This window comes from Oncorhynchus mykiss, chromosome 8 (assembly GCF_057628025.1).
Source record: "Oncorhynchus mykiss isolate SJ-2025 chromosome 8, ASM5762802v1, whole genome shotgun sequence".
Lineage (NCBI taxonomy): Eukaryota > Metazoa > Chordata > Actinopteri > Salmoniformes > Salmonidae > Oncorhynchus > Oncorhynchus mykiss.
The window spans coordinates 19762667-19786541 of NC_143029.1; the positions used below are offsets into that span (position 1 = coordinate 19762667).

The 23875-nt window shown below is 42.3% G+C and overlaps 1 protein-coding gene across 50 annotated transcripts in view; it reads right to left on the reverse strand.

Moving 5' to 3' along the window:
• The window catches only part of LOC110529548 (receptor-type tyrosine-protein phosphatase kappa), a 159486-nt gene that overhangs the window by 32010 nt on the left and 103601 nt on the right, over positions 1-23875 (reverse strand). For all 50 annotated transcript variants that reach the window (XM_090242767.1, XM_090242762.1, XM_090242755.1 and 47 more), the window contains 4 exons: positions 10607-10909; positions 8057-8166; positions 1199-1400; positions 78-183 (listed from right to left, as the gene is read on the reverse strand). In XM_090242767.1, coding sequence (XP_090098893.1) covers positions 78-183; positions 1199-1400; positions 8057-8166; positions 10607-10909 — 721 coding nt within the window. The remainder of the gene's footprint in view (positions 1-77; positions 184-1198; positions 1401-8056; positions 8167-10606; positions 10910-23875) is intronic.

Below are 23875 nucleotides of genomic sequence, written 5' to 3' on the forward strand. Positions count from 1 at the left end.
AAACAGATGGATGACCTTCATTAAAATGACTAGACGGAACTCTTGGACCAAAAAAAGCCAGGCATTAGTTCTCTCACCTGATAGGGGCACCTTTGGCCTGAGCGGGCTTCAGTAGGACGGTGATGGTGGTGGCCGTTTCATTCAGAAACGCCTCGGACCCATCATACTCTTCCAGTGTTGGGGCTATGGGGAAAAAGCACACCAGACAGACAAGAATTTAGTGCAAAATCACAGGAGGAGGAAAATTGTCGGCAATGGGGTGTAATATGTTGAAGTCTTGAGAAAGGCATGCTCTATCAGGACACATTATGTTTAATTTTGAACTTGGCTGAACTTTAATATAGCACTGCAAAGTAAAAAAAAAATATATATATATATATATTTCCTGCTTGGAACATGTTTTCTAAAACACTTCTGGGAATTGCAACCTGACAAATTGACAATAGCAGTTTTGCCAAAACGCAGGAACTGCGTGATTACATCTACATTACGTACATTACATATCTTGGAAGTAGGCGCTTAGCGCAAAAAGCACCAGGCTCCTCTTATTTAAAGAAAGGTTACTGGCCTCATTTTCCATTAAGGAAGCTTTTAGCTTCCATTCACCTGGTTAATTTGATTGATGTGGTTTGCATTATCATCTAATGAGGTCCTAGGCTGTCATTTCAACAGATTCCAAATACATCCCGGTCTAGGACATGTTGAGTGCTGCCAAGATTAGAATTGGGAAAAATGTGTGCTTCAGAAAATTACTCCAACAGGTACAGAGCATCCAGATATTCCATTACGGAACGGAGTCTGACACGATCAAAATGACTGAGAGATATCTCAGTGCTGTGCTTAGTATCATGGTAGAACTTGCTCAGAAAACCGATAAGCGAACCAACCCATAACCCAACCAATTTTTTTGTTACCCCATTCTGGTTAATTTGCTTCCTAGATGCTATTTGAACCTGCAGCGCTACCAGACCCTTTTTACCAAAACAACAACAGGCAGGAATGTCATAAGACAACAACTACATTATGCATCAATTTAATTTGACTTGATTAATAAACAATATTTGCTCTGGTAGCACTATTAATAGTCTAGCAGCTGTAACACTACAGCCATAATACTGCATACATACGTTTCTCTTCTAAAATAGATTTTCTGAACTCAATGGGACTTCCTGGATAAATTAATGTTAAATAAATGTACCTGAGATGTTGGTGGTGACGTTGAGTGTGGTCGGGGGGCCGAAGCCCTTGACGGTGCTGGCTCGTATGATGAACTGGTAGGTGGTGCCAGGGTGCAGCTGGTTGAAGACGTGGTGAGAAGTGTTCCAGGGCAGAGACACGATTAGAGGGGGGCGCATTATTGGCACCGAGGGGTCAAAGGACCGAATACCACTGTAGGCGATCTGTTAGGGGAGGGAGAGGAGAGGGACATACAATATTTACCTAATGAGCTGTTGAAAAGTGTTCATACGAATGGTTACAGACATTCGGTAACATTATGCCGTGGTAGAAACTTTATCTGTGTTTAAGTAGGTGGAATGCACATACGTAGCAAAGTACAACAAATGAGTGTTTTTGAGTGATTTTTCTCCATTGTGTATTGACTTGAGGTAGGGCTGGGCGATATGTGCAAAATATCATGGTATTTTAACAAAATTGGACGGTATTTGGCAGTATTTTTAGTTTTTGAATAATAAAAGTTGTACATTTGCTTTTTGAGTAGTGAGTGATCCTAGGGTGCTTTGTGAGTAGTGAGTGATCCTAGGGTGCTTTGTGAGTAGTGAGTGATCCTAGGGTGGCAACACATACATTCTAAGTGATTTCAATGAGTCTTTCTCCATTCTGAATCTTTTATACTGTTCAATTCAACTTCAACCAAAACCAATTTCAGCACGTTTATCATTCCTGCATTTGGTTTTAAATATACGTAAGCATCAAAAGTAAAAGTAATTGATAAAATGTACTTAAGTATCAAAAGAAAAGTATAAATCATTTTTTAAATCATTAAGCAAACCAGATGGCACCATTTTATTTTTTATTTACGGACGACACACTCCAACACTCAGACATAATTTACAAACAAAGTATTTGTGTTTAGTGAGTCCTCCAGATCAGAGGAAGTAGATGACCAGGGATGTCCTCTTGACAAGTGCGTGAATTGGACCATTTTCCTGTCCTGCTAAGCATTCAAAATGTAACGAGTACTTTTAGGTGTCAGAGAAAATGTGTGGAGTAAAGAGTACAGTATTTTCATTAGGAATGTAGTGAAGTAAAAGTTAAAGTTATCAAAAAGAAAAATAGTAAAGTAAAGTACAGATAACAAAACAAAAAAAAATGACTTAAGTAAAGTATTTTTACTTAAGTACTTTACACCTCTGCTCAATTTAGATAATTTCCACGCTGCCACGTAGGGCTGTATGATATGGGCAAACAATCTAGGACTTATTTTTAACCAAATGTTGCGATTTGACTTGCAAATTAGAGCAAAACTGTAGGAAAAAATGGAAATAGAATGACTATTCTTATTATATAGTTAGAATATAATAGTGGGCACTTTGAATACAGAGTTGTTTGAGATGACAACAAATTAAAATGCAGGGAGGAGTTATTGTGACAAGGTAGGAACTAAAGTGTTGATAAACGTTTCCTAGAGGAAACTTTGGCTACATTGTATGTTTTCTCTTAGCTACTTCATGTAGATAAAGAGGAATATGCAAAGCAAGAATATGTTGATTTAGAAGACACGGTTGCACAAACAACATTCTGATTTAGGTTAACACCACCACCGGTATTATCAGGCTGTATTAGCTAGCTACGTTTGCTCTTATCAGTACATTTATTAGCTAGGTTGCAAGCTATTAGCATTAGCATCTCACAAGATTTAGGGAAAATTGCTGAGAAAAGACAAACTAGCTGTTTGCTGATTTAAGAAACACAAACTAATAGTGTCATTATAGAACGCTAGTGGATTTATATTAAGAAGCAAAGTGAAAACAGCATCATTGTCATCAACATTGTTGTATGTGCTGCATTGACCAAGCAGACTGAACACAAGTGTCTCGTGGTTGAGGGACATCAAATGCGCTCCTTGAGTGACAGGGGGCCTGGCTAGCTCTGTGGAAAGTGGCACAGAGAGAAAGAGCAGAGAGAGATGACTCAAGTAGCGAAGTAAACTATAAAAATGGACATTACACATGGCGTATCACATTTAACAAACCAAACATTCAAATACCGGTATAGAAGGTAAAGTAAAAACCCAAACCGGTCCCTGCATCAATACCGGTATATCATAAAATGCAGTATGCCGCACAGCCATAACTCGAGGTACATATGGAATGCATATATTAACACTTGTAAGCCTGAACTAAAATGTGTGATAATATAGTTGAGTATGTGACTTCCCATGGCATTATGTAGTATGTGTGTCATGTTAAACGGCTCTCTATCCACCGGATGGATGTGTACCAAACTCACTAAAAGTGGCAGCAATAAATCCTCTCTTTAAAAAGCCAAACCTTGACCCAGAAAATATAAAAAACTATCGGCAGCAACTCACTGCCTTCCTGAAGACAAACAATGTATACGAAATGCTTCAGTCTGGTTTTAGACCCCATCATAGCACTGAGACTGCACTTGTCAAGGTGGTAAATTACCTTTTAATGGCGTCAGACCGAAGCTCTGCATCTGTCCTTGTGCTCCTGGACCTTAGTGCTGCTTTTGATACCATCGATCACCACATTCTTTTGGAGAGATTGGAAACCCAAATTGGTCTACACGGACAAGTTCTGGCCTGGCTAGATCTTATCTGTCGGAAAGATATCAGTTTGTCTCTGTGAATGGTTTGTCCTCTGACAAATCAACTGTACATTTTGGTGTTCCTCGAGGTTCCGTTTTAGGACCACTATTGTTTTCACTATATATTTTACCTCTTGGGGATGTCATTTGAAAACATAATGTTAACTTTCACTGCTATGTGGATGACACACAGCTGTACATTTCAATGAAACATGGTGAAGCCCCAAAATTGCCCTTGCTAGAAGCCTGTGTTTCAGACAAAAGGAAGTGGATAGCTGCAAATGTTCAACTTTTAAACTCGGACAAAACAGAGATGCTTGTTCTAGGTCCCAAGAAACAAAGAGATCTTCTGTTGAATCTGACAATTAATCTTGATGGTTGTACAGTCGTTTCAAATAAAACTGTGAAGGATCTCAGCGTTGCTCTGGACCCTGATCTCTCTTTTGACGAACATATCAAGACTTTTTTCCATCTACATAACATTGCAAAAATCAGAAACTGTCTATCCAAAAATGCAGAAAAATTAACCCATGCTTTTGTTACTTCTAGTTTAGACTACTGCAATGCTCTACTTTCTGGCTACCTGGATAAAGCACTAAATAATCTTCAGTTAGTGCTAAATACGGCTGCTAGAATCCTGACTAGAACCAAAATATTTGATCATATTACTCCAGTGCTAGCCTCCCTACACTGGCTTCCTGTTAAGGCAAGGGCTAATTTCAAGGTTTTACTGCTAACCTACAAAGCATTACATGGGCTTGCTCCTACCTAATCTTTCCTGCCGTACATACCTACACGTACGCTATGGTCACAAGACGCAGGCCTCCTAATTGTCCCTAGAATTTCTAAGCAAACAGCTGGAGGCAGGGCTTTCTCCTATAGAGCTCCATTTTTATGGAATGGTCTGCCTACCCATGTGAGAGACGCAGACTCGGTCTCAACCTTTAAGTCTTTACTGAAGACTCAATCATCTGACCCACTGAAGAGATGAGTGTAGTCTGGCCCAGGAGTGTGAAGGTGAACGGAAAGGCTCTGGAGCAACTAACTACCCTTGCTGTCTCTGCCTGGCCGGTTCCCTTCTCTGACTCTAACCCTATTACAGGGGCTGAGTCACTGGCTTACTGGTGCTCTTCCATGCCGTCCCTAGGAGGGGTGCGTCACTTGAGTGGGTTGAGTCACTGACATGATCTTCCTGTCTGGGTTGGCGCCCCCCTTGGGTTGTGCCATGGCAGAGATCTTTGTGGGCTATACTCTGCCTTGTCTCGGGATGGTAAGTTGGTGGTTGAAGATATCCCGCTAGTGGTGTGGGGGCTGTGCTTTGGCAAAGTGGGTGGGGTTATATCCTGCCTGTTTGGCCCTGTCCGGGGGTCTCATCGGATGGGTCCACAGTGTCTCCAGACCCCTACCTGTCTCAGCCTCCAGTATTAATGCTGCAGTAGTTTATGTGTCGGGGGCTAGGATCAGTCTGTTATATCTGGAGTACTTCTCGTGTCTTATCTGGTGCCCTGTGTGAATTTAAGTATGCTCTCTCTAATTCTCTCTTTCTCTGTCTTTCTCTCTCTCGGAGGACCTGAGCCCTAGGACCATGCCTCAGGACTACCTGGCATGATAACTCCTTGCTGTCCCCAGTCCACCTGGCCGTGCTGCTGCTGCAGTTTCAACTGTTCTGCCTGCGGCTATGGAACCCTGACCTGTTCACCGGACGTGCTACCTGTCCCAGACTTGCTGTTTTCAACTCTCTAGTGACAGCAAGAGCGGTAGAGATACTCTTAATGATCGGCTATGAAAAGCCAACTGACATTTACTCCTGAGGTGCTGACTTTCTGCACCCTCGACAACTATTGTGATTATTATTATTCGACCCTGCTGGTCATTTATGAACATTTGAACATCTTGGCCATGTTCTGTTAAAAATTTCCACCCGGCACAGCCAGAAGAGGACTGGCCAGCCCTCATAGCCTGGTTCCTCTCTAGGTTTCTTCCTAGGTTTTGGCCTTTCTAGGGAGTTTTTCCTAGCCACCGTGCTTCTACACCTGCATTGCTTGCTGTTTGGGGTTTTAGGCTGGGTTTCTCTGTACAGCACTTTGAGATATCAGCTGATTGAAGATGTACATCAAATCAAATTGTATTTGTCACATGTGCCGAAAACAACAGGTGTAGAACTTACAGTGAAATGCTTACTTACAAGCCCTGAACCAACAATGCAGGTCAAGAAATTGATTTAAGAAGTAAAAAAGTAAAAGTAAAAAAGTAACAATAAAATAACAATAACAATATGCTTTATACAGGGGTTACCGAGTCAATGTGCGAGGGTACTGATTAGTCGATGTAATTTGTGCATGCAGGTGACTATGCATAGATAATAAACAGTTGGCAGCAGCAATGTAAAAACAGGCGGGGGGGTCAATATAAATAGTCCGGGTGGCCATTTGATTAATTGCTCAGCAGTCATATGGCTTGGGGTAGAAGCTGTTAAGGAGCCTCTTGGACCTAGATTTGGTGCTCCGGTACCGATTGCCGTGCGGTAGGAGAGAGAACAGTCTATTACTTGGGTGACTGGAGTCTTGGACAATCTTTGGGGCCTCCCTCTGACACCACCTAGTATATACAGTAGCCATCAAAAGTTTGGACACATTCAAGGTTGCCAAGAGTGTGCAACGCTGTCATCAAAGCAAAGGGTGGCTACTTTGAAGAATCTCAAATATAAAATATATTTAGATTTGTTTAACACTTTTTTGGTTACTACATAATTCCATATGTGTTATTTCATAGTTTTGATGTCTTCACTATTATTCTACAATGTATAAAATAGTAAAAACAAAGAAAACCCTGGAATGAATAGGTGTCCAAACTTTTGACTGGTACTGTAGGTCCTGGATGGTAGGAAGCTTGGCCCCAGGGATGTACTGGTCCGTACGCAATACCCTATGTAGCTCCTTACAGTCGGAGGATGAGCAGTTGCCATACCGGGCAGTTATGCATCCGGTCAGGATGCTCTCCATGGTGCAGCTGAATAACTTTTTGAAGATCTGGGGACCCATGCCAAATCTTTTCAGTCTCATGAGGTGGAAAATATTTTGTCGTGCACTCTTTACAATTATCTTGGTGTGTTTGGACCATGATAGTTTGTTGGTGAAGAAACTCTCCACCCGCTCTAATTACAGCCTGTCGATGTGAATGTGGGTGAACGTAGTCCACGATCATCTCTTTTGTCTTGCACACGTTGAGGGACAAGTTGTTGTCCTGGCCCCACACTGACAGGTTTCTGATCTCCCTATAGGCTGTCTCATCATTGTCGGTGATCAGTCCTACTGTTGTGTCATCAGAAAACTTAATGATGGTGTTGGAGTCGTGCTTGGCCATGCAATTGTGGGTGAACAGGGGGTACAGAAGGGGACTAAGCACACACCGCTTAGGGGCCCCCGTGTTGAAAATCAGCATGGCAGACGTGTTGTTGCCTACCCTTACCACCCCGGGGCAGCCCGTCAGGAAGTCCAGGATCCAGTTGCAGAGAGAGGTGTTTAGTCCCAGGGTCCTTAGTTTAGTAATGAGTTTTGTGGGCACTATAATCCACATTCCCTTGGATTATGTGGGTCAGTGTTCTCATATTCCTAAAGCTGGATAACACTTGAGAATTAAAAAATGTTTCTTCAGATTCACCCCACTGCACACAAGCTATGAATCATTGTGGGTTATTAACTTTAAAAATACAAACCATTCAATGATGGATCAGTACACCTTCATACTGTATCTAAGAAGTACTGAAAATAGTATTTTACAACAGTAGCATACAATGAGTTCCCTTTAAAACCCACACTCCCCTTTTAGAGTTACAGTATTTCCACCATAGTCCTATATGAAAAAGGAACAGAACGTTTTTCACTCATCTGTGCTGGTTTCCAGAGGGATAGTAAAGATTAAAAACACCTGTGAAATATGGTTTAGATATACAAACCCCATGTGGATCCTAGACAGGCTTGTCTACCATCCAACCCCCCCCTCCCCTCCCCCTCCCCCTCCCCTCCCTCCCCCCACCTCTCACCTCCCTCCCCCCACCTCTGCCAACCCTCCCCTTCTAATCTCCCTCTTCCCACCTCTCCCCTCCCCTCCCCCCACTTCCTCCTCCCATCCTTCCCCCACCTCTCCCCTTCTCTCTCGCTCCCTCCCCCCCACCTCTCGCCCTCCACCTCTCCCCTCACCCCACCGATCCCCTCCCTTCCCCCACCTCTCCCCACCGATCCCCCTGGCCATAGTCCTTCATTACCTCATACTGAGTTATGATCCCATTGGGCTCCAGTGGTTCCTTCCAGTAAAGGAAGATCCGATCCTCAAACGGTGTGGCTTTCATGGACTGGCTTGGAACGGGGCCAGGCACTGCATTAGGACAGAAGACAGGAGGAGTAGGTCCTAATGCAATCAAAGGAAGGCCACAGTACTGTAATGAATACTATTCTCAAAGAGAGAGACACTCCTGAGCCTGTACGCCTGTAACGAGACCACTGACTGTTTTTACTTACAGCAAAGCAGCATGTTGAAAATGGCATAATAATGTAGAGCGTTGCGCGTGTGTTGAATAGGAGGCACTCGAATCCCCAGTGGTTTTTATTGAATTTGGACAATGAATTTACATGAGATTAGATAATCAAGGTGCAATATCCTTTCAAGAGCATCCTTTCTCTCTGTCATCTGCATGTTTTATGATCAAATTAGTCTCCTATAATTTGGAGGCTCTGTCCCTTTCACCAATAAAGCAAAGCCATCAGCCTGAGAAACCACAGCATGCCAGACCTCTCTGACATGAATTGTGATAGGTGAAAAATCTAGGTATTGAGTATAGAATTTCATATACACTGTATACAGTGTATTAGGAAAGTATTCAGAACCCTTGACTTTTTCTATATTTAGTTACGTTACAGCCTTATTCTAAAATGTATTGAATTGTTTATTTCCCTCATCATTCTACTCACAATAATCCTTACTAAGAAAGCGAAAACAGGTTTTTAGAACATTTGGCAAAACATTTGCAAACACACACACACACACACACACACACCTTATTTATATAAGTATTCAGAGCCATGATGAAAACCTGCTCTACAGCGCTCACGACCTCAGACTGGGGTGAAGGTTCACCTTCCAACAGGACAACGACCCTAAGCACACAGCCAAAACAACGCACAATTGGCTTCGGGACAAGTCTCTGAATGACCTTGAGTGGCCCGGCCAGAGCCCGGACTTGAACCCGATCGAACATCTCTGGAGAGACCTGAAAATAGCTGTGCAGAGATGCTCCCCATCCACCCTGACCGAGCTTGAGAGGATCTGCAGAGAAGAATGGGAGAAACTCCCCAAACACAGGTGTGCCAAGCTTGTAGCGCAACACCCAAGACTGTAATCGCTGCCAAAGGTGCTTCAACAAAGTACTGAATAAAGGGTCTGAATACTTATGTAAATGTCATATTTAATTTGTTTTATTTATTTATACATTTGCTAACATTTCTAAAAAACAGTTTTTGCTTTGTCACTATGGGGTACTTACTGTGTGTAGATTGATGAGTGAAAAAAACAATTTAATACATTTTAACCCTGCAAAACAACACATTTCCCTGCACCTATCTGTTGTATGGTTTTTTTACTGACTGACAGCCTCCTCACTGCTGATGAAACCTGGCAGTCCCATGGGTCTCTACAGCTGCCACGAGACTGTTCTGCCATGGGGCTGCCTGCCTGCCTGGGCTGTGTTCTAGTCAAGCTGGGTTGGGGACATCCAAAGCCCTCTCCTTCACAGCATACAGACAGAGAGCAGAAGCGTTACCAGGTCACATGACTGAGTGCTTGTCAGGCCTGTCTGTCTGAAGAGACGAGCAAGGCTCGGGGTGGCGGGGACGCTTGTCTGCGGTCTACGGATCAGTCTTAGAAGAACTGTTTACGTGAACCTCTCTTCTCCTCTACTCGCCCCGCAGTCAGACAACCATCTATTTTTCAAAACTATTGGATGGATGTCACTGAGACGTCTTTTTCCACAACGAAAAATCTAGCATTCCTTTTTCCTGTCTGATGCTGCTGAAAATGGGGTTGGTTTGACATGGAAATAAAAAGAGATTTTTCTGAGAGAACACAATGAGAGAATACAATGAAAAGTCATACAAACCAATCTTAACAAAACAAACGGTAGAAAGGGGCAGTAACATGTACAGCAACATGTACAGCATGAGCTGAATATCACCTAAACATCTAAGCTCTAGCTACATACAGAATCTGGCATGAAAAAAATTGAATAAATTCTGGTGGAACCCCTACAGAGGACTCAGTCATTTCACTAGCATTATCTCCTGGGTTTGTGAGAATGTGAGGTGAGATTTAAACAGGTCCTCATCAAGGGACAACATGTCTGCCGGAGTCACAGGATACAGCTGGTCACCTGGCTGTATTATTATAATGCTGAAGCGTTTAATGTGAGTTACAAATTCCAAGCTGCGACCAGTGCTGTTATTTCAGCCCTTGGTTAGCCTCTCCAGCTAGCATCTATTCAGAGAGCAGCAGGGAGAAAACGTGCTCTGCTTTGAAATGGCTAACTCAGCCCAGCTGTAGGAATCACAGGGGGCAGCAATAAGTATGTGTCAGTCAACTGGTTACAAACAGAGCGAGACACATCCATCTTTTCTAAATAAAGGAGTATTAGAAATACGTTTAAAAAAGAAAAGTATTCACACCCTTTGACTTATTCCACATTTTGTTGCGTTACAGCCTGAATTCAAAATTCATTCAATTGATTTTTGTCATCCATCTACACACAATACACCAGTACACATACCATCTTCATCTGTCTGGATGATGGTCTCATCGCTCTCCTTGCGTCCTTCGGGGTTGGTGAGGATCATCTTGAGACTGACATTGGTGTTGGGGGGCAGGTTGCCCACCACGTGGCGTGGGGCCTTGGGGTCCATGTCCAGGCAGTCGGCCTTGGTCTGGTTGTTGGCGTTGTAGTAACGGTAGCAGATGGTGACGTTGAAGGTGTGGCAGCGGGTAATATTGTAGCCCAGAGACTCCCAGTCCACAGCGATGAATCTGGCCTGGGTCTCTGCAATCTTCAGTCTCTTCGGGGTTCTCATCGGTTCTGAAGGAGAGAAAGAAACACATGGTTAAAAATGTGCTCGCAATCTAGCAATAACTATGGCCCACATAGAATCACTGGAGAGACCAGTTTTTGTACATTATCATCTGATTGGGGGACAGCATATACTACCACTAACATGTCTGTCACAAATGTGCACGGTTGGGCAGTATCAACACATCAGGTCTATGTTGATGTGCTTTCAATGCGAGGAGTTGATGATGGCGCCCAAAAATTGTCCTTCGGCAGCACAGCGGCCAATCAACACAAAGCTCCTCTTTTCTTTTCCTCATCCCTGGTTCAGAACATATCCACAGATAAATAATGAGGCCGGTATGAGGAATGAATGTCAATGTACAGTAATAGAAAAGGAGTGAAAGCAAACTAAATGAGCAAACGTGAACTGTGTGTTGAGCTGATGCTGGTGACCAGGAGGACACTCTCACAGCATTTTAAGAGCTTCTGAATTAGTCAATATATCACCCTGGGAGAAAGTCAATATAATCCGACCCGCAATCTATCAAGCAACCACGGCATGCTGGATACTAATTACTCTAATAGTCCAATTTACCTGCGCGATTAAGGAAATGATGCAAGTAGCGCCTTTGTCTCACCGTGGCTATTTGCATTGTGGAGATGCAGCCAACACTGCAGTAAGGGCAGGACTTTAACAGGAACATGACTTAGACCACTGTATCTGTGTCTACTGTGCCAATGTCCTCACTACAATGCATTGAGTTAGCCTTTCTCTGTACATGATTATTTTGATAATCATCAATTATCACAATGAAGATTATTATCATGTTGATATTTGGGCTTAATATTTAAAAAAAATACAACACATTTCCTGTCCGTACACACACACACACACAAGTCAAGGGCCAGCTCTGATGGATAAGGGGCATTCAGACAGATGTGTTCTAGACACCGGCCTAGCTGTCGTTAAAAGTGCATGACCTGACATGTAGAGCTTGTGGGGGTACAATCTCCGCTAAGCCTTCCATACCAGTGAGCCCTGGTATCCTGCATACTCTGCAACACACATTACTTGAGTAATGGGGTAATGATTCTGCCATGGACAGCCTGGGTGGGGAGGGAGGGAGGGGGGAGGGGGGGTGTACGTGTACCATACAGGCTCTTGGCATGGCTGGCCATCCTCACACAAAAGCCTCCCTCTCAAATGTCCTCTGTGGAAACAGACCTGCCCTTATTCTGTTCAGTCTAATCTCTACGACCACTGCATAAAAAGATGGGAAGATTGAAAAACAAAAAGTGAGTTAGGCCAAACTGACAAAAAGAGAAAAGGAGAAAGGTGAGCTCTTGTTCACTAAATTACAGATTGTCTCTGCTGGGTGTAATCACCTGCACTTTGATGAGCGGGGCCCAGGAGAGCCCTTTCTTTCTAGTCTAATTAGAATGAAAAGCTCTGAATAAAGACTGGGGACTTGTTAACATGATCTTATAATGACTGTTAGCTTTGGGGGTTATTAAGAAACAGGCTCTCCACAACTTGATGTACCATTGGAGAAATACTGGACCATCACTTCTCTTAAATTGCTTGTAAATATGTTCTGTTTTTATTGCATTGGAATGTGTGCAGGTCTCCCTTGAAAGGTGGTCATGGTCTCAATTGGATTCCCTGTAAAAAAAAAAAAAAGACAACCATACAGTGCATTCAGATAGTATTCTGGCCCTTTAACTTTTGAAACATTTTTTACTTGTTTCCGAAAAGCAGGCATATGTCGAGCATCACTACTTCACAGGAAAGCCATTTGAACGTAAACTTTTTTTAAAAATTAAAATGCTTCACAGAAAAAGTCTGCAACCTTCCCGCTAGCCATGATTGGCTGAGATAATGAGTGGGCTGGACATGCCAAGAGATGAGTGGCTTCCATCTGGCCACTCCACCATAAAGGCCTGATTGGTGGAGTGCTGCAGAGATGGTTGTCCTTCTGGAAGGTTCTCCCATCTCCACAGAGGAACTCTGGAGCTCTGTCAGAGTGACCATCAGGTTCTTGTTCACCTCCCTGACCAAGGCCCTTCTCCCCTGATTACTCAGTTTGGCCAGGCGGCCAGCTCTAAGAAGAATCTTGGTGGTTCCAAACGTCTTCCATTTAAGAATGATGGAGGCCACTCTGTACTTGGGGACCTTCAATGCTGTATAATTCTTTTGGTACCCTCCCCCAGATCTGTGCCTCGACTCAATCATGTCTCGGCGCTCTACGGATAATTCCTTGGACCTCATGGCTTGGTTTTTGCTCTGAGATGCACTGTCAACTGTGGGACCTTATATAGAGAAGTGTGTGCCTTTCCAAATCATGTCCAATCAATTGAATTTACAACAGGTGGACTCTAATGAAGTTGAAAAACATCAAGGATGATCAATGGTAACAGGATGTACCTGAGCTCAATTTCAAGTCTCATACCAAAGGGTACGAATACTTATTTAAATAAATCTTGTTTTTTTTATATACATTTTCAAACATTTCTAAAAACCTTAGTTGTGCTAGCATTTTTTTGTGTTAAAATCGATACAATTTAGATTTTGTGTCACTGACGTACACACAATACCCCATAATTTCAAAGTTCAAATTAATAAAACATTTAAAGCTAAAATGTCTTGAGTCAATCATTATTCAACCCCTTTGTTATGGCTAAATACGTTCAGGATTAAAAATGTCCTTAATAAGTTGCATAATAAGTTGCATGGACTCATTCCGTGTTCAATAATAGTAGTTAACATGCTTTTTTAATAACTACCCCATCCATCTCTGTACCTCACACACAATTATGTGTAAGGTCACTCAATCGAGTACTGAATTTCAAGCACAGATTCAAACACAAAGACCTGTTTTTTTTTTCTTTCAATGCCTCGCAAAGAAGGGCACCTATTTTTAGATACAGTGGGGCAAAAAAGTATTTAGTCAGCCACCAATTGTGCAAGTTCTCCAACTTAAAAAGATGAGAGAGGCCTATAATTTTCAACATAGGTACACTTCAACTATGACAGACAAAATTAGAAAAAAATGAGGAAAAAAATCCAGAAAATCACATTGTAGGATTTTTTATGAATTTATTTGCAGATGTTATTTAGTGGCCAGTGTTTCTGAGAATGACCAGTGCTCGGGGGTAGAGGAGGGGAATTGGTCCTGGGGTGGCCACAGGTTGATTGTAATAGCCCAGGAGCAACTCGCTGACCTCCTTTCTTCTCTTGACAGCAGGGGCGGGGGAATTTTGGTCCCCTCCAGTTTTATCATTGGAATGCGATACAAAATGAGGCAATGGTGTGCTTTAGAACAATGCGGATGCCTCCGAGCGGTCGGGTTGGCTGTCTTGAGTGTTTATCAGACTGGATAATTTAATTTCAATTTTATTATTATGTCGCCCCCACTTCTAAAACCAAAGTTGCACCCCTGCTTGACAGTACAAGCATTTAATGAATTAAGTTTGCTTCCCGATCTGGTGTCATGATAGTTCAACACAATACTTTTTCTGTGTAGAGCCAATTCACACTTATTCAAAGATAAGAGTGGAAACAAAAGCAATGGAGGGGAAAAAAGACGAGGGAAAAGAACACAAGGTCAGAGACACTCATCTCCCACAGGTCTGTTTCACCTGTAACAAGTCATTATCTGGCTGTCTGTCACTCACGGGGAAACACACACAACATTCCGGGCGAGCCAGTGACAGCTTGCCATTTCGGGAACATTTTCGCCTGGCAAAAAAATAAGTATTACATCTCGACAGGTCCTAAGAAGGCACATCGGAAATGAATGGAACGAATAAGTCAGGGCATTTCCCCCCTCATAATACTGTTTGTAAGTCTGATCAAGGGCAAAATCATTTCAAAAGCGAGACGAGAAGCCAACATTGAGAAATGGAGAAAGAGAAGAGAAGGAAAGAAGGAAAGAAAGAGAGATAAGGTCATTCTAACAGAAGAATCAGAGCATTCAGTCATCATGACATGTTATGATCAGGGAAATGTTTCATCTGCCAAGTGGACACCAGGATATACGCACGCCGTGAACTCCGTAACGACCAAATTATTTGGGATGAGCCTGAAATGAGCCCTCTATCGAAGAGAGAGGCAAAGCCAAAGTGGTCATTATCAAAACATGACAGTGTATCATCTGCTAGTCAATCTGTTAGTATGCCCCCAACCTACATGATGACCTGAGACCCAGCTATTCCGTTTGGGGTGAGAAGATAAAAGAGCGGAAAAAAATACATGAAAGTACCAGGGAAGAATAGAAATGGATTCCTGACATCCTCCTGACATCCTCCATCATTTGAAATGTCAACCAGGCAAAAATAAGTTGTGGGTAGAAATGAATTGCTTCTGACTTCCCATGCCCCATCAACTTTTAGCACATGCGTACACACAAAGCAGCAATAACATTTGCACGGCAGACAATTAATTACCTGTCCCACCGTCTCGGTCTCCCCCCACCCCCCTTCTCTCCTCTGTGCTGTTTGTTCTACCACCCAGGCCCATAATTAACAATGGGTATACCCTTCAGAGCTGATCAATAGCCGTGAAGTCCTGCATTAACTTCACAGATTAGGCAACTCTAATAAATGTAATTGATTCCAGCAGGATCAGATGCTTAAATCCCAGTGCATTTTTCAAGGCTTAAATTAAAAGGAGATATATGGTCCTGGGAGAGGCAAGGTTCCAGAGTGATTAGGAAGGTGTGCCCACTCTCCTTACTCTCCTTTTTCAGCATGGATTCAAGCTGTAGCCTCTCCTAACAGGCCAGGTTGAGAGACAGGTGGATCCACTTACTAAACAGACCAGGGCCCTCCTTTGACCCCGCAATTCAAACACACATTTCCCCTCTGACCCTCCTTGCACTAGCCTTCCCTTATCTTTCTTTATCTAAAGCTCACTGAGTGGATAGAGTGAGGGGGGTGAAAGGGGAGAGCGGGGAGTGAGGGGTGGGGGAGTCTGGAACGTGGCCATTTGGGATCAGGCCCAGCAATGAGGAGACTTTGGCGTTGTCCCTGGATCTTTAATTGCTGTGACAAATCAACCATTGATGTTGAAAACAGAACCAATTGTTTACACAGCCCGCTCTTTGTGGCAAGCAACAATGCATTCTTCATTTCCACTGGGTTCAGCGGAGAGAAAAAGCAACATTTGCATAGAGAGAGGTAAATATTGCTCTACAGAGTGTTTATATGATACGAAAGCTTGTCTGAAACACCTGATTAAGTGCATAAAGAGGACAGCAATCAATCATAATCAAATAAGCAGTCAGCAGACTCCTTAATGGCAAAGAAACCTAACTGAATATCCTGTATTGATTTCAGATTTTCACTAGTTATTTTGCCGCTTCATTCCATTATTTGTTTTGCCAATCAGATTAGCAGGGCCATGATCGCATTATAAGAGAGTTTAAGAATATCTCACCTGTTAGGCTAAATGACCATGAGGATGCCACATGGCATGTCTGATGGTTCAAACACATTACACACAGGGGACCCGGACTATGACAGGACAGACACTGTCCTTCCTGCTGGATGGCAATCAGTGACTCTGCCAACCAGGCTCCATGGACCATGATTGATGTTGACGATATATTGGATGGAAAGTGCAACGTAGCTTGGCATAGCCGGACTGTTAATGCTCAAGGCCGTAGAGAAGAAATTAGAGAATCAAAAAACGTTTATCTTGTTGTTATGTGCAGTTATGCATGTAGTCGGTGTATAAACCTTCAACAAAGGTGATAAGTAAAGTCATTCAAATCTCTAATTGCGTACAGCTGACACCAGTTGCAGGGAGGGAGGGAAATCTCAAATGTATCTGAGAGTTGTTCAAAAATGCAAATATTGTTGTCATTCTAAGAACGAACACCAAATAAATGTGGACCACACAACAGGTGCTATCATCGTTGCACAAGAAAACAAGGCACCCATTTCTCCTGTTTGTGGGCAGAACAGGCAGATTAGATATTTAACTGCACCAGAAGTCTCCTGTTTGCGCAAAGATTGCTGCTTCTCTGCTTCCCAACTTCCTAACGTCACTCACAGTAAGGCCGTTCTTCCACACTGCTCCACCACTATCTCTCCCAGACTCCACCGGCTTTCATATATGAAATCGACAGCTAAACCTTTTGGAGCAGAACGGCTCCTTTATCTTCTGGAATGGAAATAATGTGAGCCAGAGAGACGGCTGTGGCTTGCACGGAGTTGCGGCTCTGCAACACGTCTTGTCTGTCACTCTTATCATTACAAGGGAAAAAAGTCAACGAAACAGCCCAAAAAGAATGTAATTGGGGATTAGGCAGACAAATTGTAGCTTGTGTAAATCAAATGGAGCTGCTAAACTTAGCAGAAGTTTTTGCACTTTGACCACCCTGGTAGAGAGAGGGTTGCGGATGATCAGGCATAATAGGCTGATTTGATCGTGATGGTGACAGCACACAGGGATAAGATCACTGAGGGAGGGGAAATGGCACAACAGGGTCCGGAGCTTACACACTTCAAATCGCTGTAGGTCTTGCTACCTGAGTTTGGAAGGTCACAAAGATGTACCTAGAAGCCAACAACAGTACAACTGAATAGGAATCCCCCTTTCAATGGATTTTCTTAATTTTTCACTATTTTCTACATTGTATAATAATAGTGAAGAGATTTGAAATGACGTAGTAACCAAAAAAATGTTAAACAAATCATAATATATTCTTCAAAGTAGTCACCCTTTGCCTTGATGACAGCTTTGCACACTCTTGGCATTCTCTCAACCAACTTCATGAGGTAGTCATCTGAAAAGCATTTCAATTAACAGGTGTGCCTTGTTAAAAGTTAATTTGTGGAATTTCTTTCCTTCTTAATGCATTTGAGCCAATCAGTTGTGTTGTGACATGGTAGGGGTGGTATACAGAAGATGGCCCTATTTAGTAATATTATGTCAAGAACAGCTCAAATAAGCAAAGAGAAACAACAATCCATCATTACTTTAAGACATGAAGGTCAGTCAATCCAGAACATTTGCAAAAACTATCAAGCGCCATGATGAAACTGGCTCTCATGAGGACCGCCACAGGACTGGAAGACGTAGAGTTACCTCTGCTGCAGAGGATAAGTTCATTAGAGTAACCAGCATCAGAAATTGCAGGCCAAATAAATGCTTCATAGAATTCAAGTAACAGACACATCTCAACATCAACTACTCAGAGGAGACTATGAATCAGGCCTTCATGGTCAAATTGCTGCAAGGAAACCACTACTAAAGGACACCTATAAGAAGAGGAGACTTGTTTGGGCCAAGTAACACGAGAAATGGACTTTAGACTAGTGGAAATCTGTCCTTTGGTCTGATGAGTCCAAATTTGAGATTTTGCTTCTCAAAAATGCGTCTTTGTGAGACGCAGAGTAGGTGAACGGATGATCTTCGCATGTGTGGTTCCCACCGTGAAGCATGGAGGAATTGTGATGGTGTGGGGGTGCTTTGCTGTTGACAATGTCTGGGATTTATTTAGAATTCATGGCACACTTAACCAGCATGGCTACCACAGCATTCTGCAGCAATACACCATCCCATCTGGTGTGCACTTAGTGGGACAATTACTTGTTTTTTTCAACAGGACAATGACCCAACACGCCTCCATGCTGTGTAATGGCTATTTGACCAAGAAGGAGAGTGATGGCCTGGCCTCCACAATCACCCGATCACAAACCAATTGAGATGGTTTGGGATGAGTTGGACAGCAGAGTGAAGGAAAAACAGCAAACAAGTGCTCAGCATATGTGAGAACTCCTTCAAGACTGTTGGAAAAGCATTCCATGTGAAGCTGGTTGAGAGAATGCCAAGAGCGTGCTAAGCTGTCATCAAGGCAAAGGGTGGCTACTTTGAAAAATCGAAAATATTAAATATATTTTTATTGTTTAACACTTTTTTGGTTACGAAGTTATTCCATAGTTTTTATGTCTTCACTATAATTCTACAATGTAGAAAATAGTAAAAATAAAGAAAATCCTTGAATGAGTAGGTGTGTCCAAACCTTTGACTGGTACTGTATGTTTTTCTAAATTTTTGAACATTTATAAAAAATGAAATGTCTTTAGTCAGTAAGTATTCAACCCCTTTGCTATGGCAAGCCTAAATAAGTTCAGGAGTAAGCATTTGCTTAACAAGTCACACAATAAGTTGCATGTGTGCAATAACAGTGTTTAACATGCTTTTTGAATGACTACCTCATCTCTGTACCACACACATTCAATTATTGGTAAGGTCCCTCAGTCCTGCAAGGTTTTCCAAGAAGGGCACCTATTGGTAGATGGGTGTATCAATACACCCAGTTACAACAAAGATACAGGTATCCTTCCTAACTCAGTTACCGGAAATGAAAGAAACCCCTCAGGGATTTCACCATGAAGCCAATGGTGACATTAAAACAGTTACAGAGTTTAATGGCTGTGATAGGACAACACTGAAGATGGATCAAAAACATTGTAGTTACCCCACAATACTAACCTAATTGACAGTGAAAAGAAGGAAGCCTGTACAGAATAAAACAATATTTTAAAAAAATGCATTCTGTTTGCAACAAGGCCCTAAAGAAATACTGTAAAATGTGAGAAAGTGTTATGTTAGGGGCAAATCCAATAACACATTACTGAGCATCACTTTCCATATTTTCAAGCATAGTGGTGGCTGCATCATGTTATGGGTATTCTTGTAATCGTTAAGGACTGGGGAGTTTTCCAGGATAAAAAAAATAAATGGAATGGAGCCAAGCACAGGCAGAATCCTAGTGGAAAACCTTGTTCAGTCTGCTTTCCACCAGACACTGGGAGATGAATATACCTTTCAGCAGGACAATAACCTAAAACACAAGGCCAAATCTACACTGGAGTTGCTTACCAAGAAGACAGTGAATGTTAAAGTTTTTACTTAAATCTTTTTGAAAATCTATGGCAAGACCTGAAAATAGTTGTCCAGCAATCATCAACAAACAATTTGACAGCGCTTGAAGAATTTAGAAAATAATAAATGGGGAAATATTGCACAATTGAGGTGCGGAAAGCTCTTAGAGACTTAAGGCGTCAGCATGCTTCAGTTCAGCTGGCGCTTAACCGAACTTGGCAAGCCAAACTGAATGAGTGTCCTCGCATACTCCCTTAAAAGAACTTCACTTAAAAAATGAGAAAAAAAGCGACATTAGTACTGTTTGTCCATTTTGAGATGCCGTAGCGAGTATTTACCTCCTGAAAATGGTCAGAATTAATCTAAGATAACTCAATAAATCTATCATACATTTTTACAGAGGAGATCTTAGCAGCGCAATTTTAAAAGTAACTAAGATGTTTGGTGCAGTATTTTTTTATGAAACCATTTGCATGAAAACAAGTCATCTCATTGAATAACAAAAAAGTACTTTAATGACGAATCCCTACAGTTGACCAATCACCGACGAAGGGGCGTTGACTTCATCTTGCCTCCATAAAAAAACTGGTTAGGCTGGGAAGCATGCGGACGCCTTTACTCTGAAAGACTCACAGCTGTAATCGCTGCCAAACATGCGTCTACAAAGTATTGACTCAGGGGTGTGAATACTTACGTAAATTAGACATTTTTGTATTTCATTTCGTGTTCACTTTGTCATTATGGGGTAATGTGTGAGAATTGAAAAAAATATTTAATCAATTTTGAATTCAGGCTGTAACACAACAAAATGTGGAATAGGTCAAGGGGTATGAATACTTTCTGAAGACACCGTATATTACTCCTCAGTGAAGCAGGCTGATGCACTTCTCCCACTGCCTAGCAGAGTGTTTTCCACTTCTTAAAACTGAGAGATATTTTAAAAGGAGCCCCAGTCATCTGGATTTAAATGAAGATCTGACAGTCACCATCAGGCATGTCTCTGGCCAGCCGGGAGAACAGCGAGGGGGTTCTATATGATTCAACTACAGTGCAAATGACTCTATCCATCTCTCTGCTCTTGTGAGTCGATACAAAAAAGTGGGATGAGTAATAGGAGGCATTTCGCCTAATTGATAAGAATTGTCAGGTCAGAAAGCTAAATGAGAATGCCACTTGAAGGTGCAGAAGTCTCTTCACTCCTGGAGAGAGAGAGACAGAGACAGAGAGACAGAGTGCTCTTATTGAGGAGCACTCCCTCTCTCGCTCTCCCTCTTTGTGGTCTTCCTGACATGACTGTGATGAGTGGGGGGATTGAAAAGATGGCTCGTGATGAAATCAACTTGGGGCTAAGCTGGCCTTTGGAATAGAGGCATTAATAATGTTGGTTGTTTCCTTCATTTACCTCTCCATTAGGCTGGCCCCAGCACCATTTAGGTGTTCTCCGGGGGCGACCCCATCGATGTAGACCTTCCAGGGGACGAGGCGGTGGCCGAATCAATAGCCAAGCTTCCCACACATTTCCCATTATTCATTTTCCCATGGAACCAACGCAGAACATCCACTCCACAATAAAGCTTAGCCAACATATATTTTCTACCACACATCACTGACAGGGTGATACAGAAGGGGTGAATCCAACATCATTTATTTTTAATAGCTGCTCAAGTAGCTCCCTATGGACTGCTGAGGCGAACACTGGGATGCACTAGACGCTAGGGCTTTCTAATGTGCTTTGCTCCATAAACCTCTGGTGGCTAAGACATTACATATAGCTAATGGCGCGTACATTACTTAACGGAGAGAAATATACAAACCCCCCAAAAACACATCAATATCAACCGGTGAGAGGAGAGAGGAAAACTGAAAACTCTAAAGGATACAAGTGTATCACACCTTGCTCTGAAGAAAGAGCATTTCGAAGAGAACTGTTTGTTGAACTTTCCACTCAGAGCCTGTGTGTGTGTGTGTGTGTGTGTGTGTGTGTGTGTGTGTGTGTGTATAGTGTGTGTGTGTGTGTGTGCATGAACGTGCGCATATGCATAAATGTACAGTATGTATGCTTGCGTGAACACAGACATATACTACAAATATCTCCTTCATAAAGCTGGGTATAGTAAGGTTATAACTCCACCAAGGTGCTGCAGTCTGTCTGTACCTGAGGCTAAATATAAACTCTTTCCTCCTCAACCTGAAACAACTGTCATCCACTCCGGTTATTACATCCACTCCGGTTACTACACAGAGGCTGATCCAAGATGTCTGATGCCTTAGCAGAGAACGCCGTGAACACCTGTAAACCAATTACAACTGCCAAATGAGCTTGGCTTTACTGATTCATTCATAATGGGCATAGTCATCTGTTAATTACCCAACTGAAATTAGCCAATCATTTAGACCCCTCTTTCCCAGACATATCAGGAACGTTTTTCATTTGCATGAGTTTCAAAACAGTGTGTTTATTTTATCCCTCCTCAGTCTCTGTAGAAGTCAAGGTTACTGAAACTCAAACCAACATTTACAGACTTGGTTCTTTGCTTACAAAGAACCAAGGCATTTGCTCTTATTTACACTCTAAAGTGTCTACTAGTGCACGACAGCAAGTTTGAGGAGTGGGAGGAGGAGTTACTGCCCAGCATCTCTATCTGAATATAGCTATTCAAATATTTATCACGGAACAACAAAAATAAATAAAAAAGCTGAGAGTGTGAAGGGGTGTGTGTGTGTCTTCAGGGGGTGTGTGTGTTCAATCAGTGTAGATGAAGGAGAGGAGACAGATTAAAGAAGGATTGTTAAACCTTGAGACATGGATTGTGTATGTGTGCCATTCAGTGGGTGAATGGGCAAGACAAAAGATTTAAGGTGCCGTTCGAATGGAGTATGGTAGTAGGTGCCAGGCTCATCAGTTTGAGTATGTCAAGAACTGCAACGCTGCTGGGTTTTTCCACTCTCAACAGTTTCCCATTTATATTAAGAATGGTCCACCACTCAAAGGGCATCCAGTCAATTTGACACAACTGTGGGAAGCCTTGGAGTCAACATGGGCCAGCATCCCTGTGTAACGCTTTCGACACAGCCATATCCAACTTCCTGTTCCTGGTTCTACCACGGCCCTATGACTGGAGAGCCCCATCAGGGCTGCTTCTACCTGGAGCTCCCTGGGTCATAATCAACCACATAGCCTACACTGTGTGGAAATATCTCACCCTTCACTAACCATGAACTATTTCATCCACAAACGCTAACATGACGTGTGATCATGGCTTCAGATTTTAATCTGCATGTGTTTTGAAGATGTGAACTGCTTTTTAAATAGACTTGTTTATCCCAAACTTGCAGAGTTGAGGAGGAGGAGGAGGAGACCGTAATCATTTTGTTGCCTTGCTGACAGTGGTCACTATGAGGACACAGGATTTCCTTCACCTGCAATCAACCAATTTTCCATCCATTTTCTGTGTAAGCCCTTTACCCAGGGGCCGGGCACGCCACCATTCAGACTAACCTCCCAGTCCATCCTAAACTTGATTATAATCCACCTTTTATTCTCCTCAGAAAGGTAACAATAAATCACTTCTTCGGGAGAAGGAGAAGATAGAATAAAAAACACCTTGTAGAAAAGATCATAGTACAGGAACAGAGAGTGTTGCCTCCGCTGAAAAAAATGAAAAAACAAATTCTCACTACTCCTCCCGGGGAAATGAAACGCTGTGTGTGTCACTCTGGTATCATATCAATTACCCACACAGTTACCACTAGCACTAGAGAAATTGTATTAAAGGAGGGGGCGGATATGATTTTCATCCTCGTGATTTTCTGTACCAAACAAAGATTTTCAATCAACAGAATCAGAGTAGGGCGTTCTCTGGATGAAGCTGTAAATAAGAGCACCATTTGGTACTACACCTTCTAACATGGAAACTATTATGAGAGATATAATGGAGTACATACTCTATGTACTGTAGCCTGATAGGAAGAGATAAAAATAACAAGGTCATATTTCAGTTTAGCATTTTTGCATTTAAAATTACCTAAACTTTTATCTGCATATTCATTTCCACCAGTAATGAAAAATCTGTGTTTTTGATATCACCAAAGGTAGA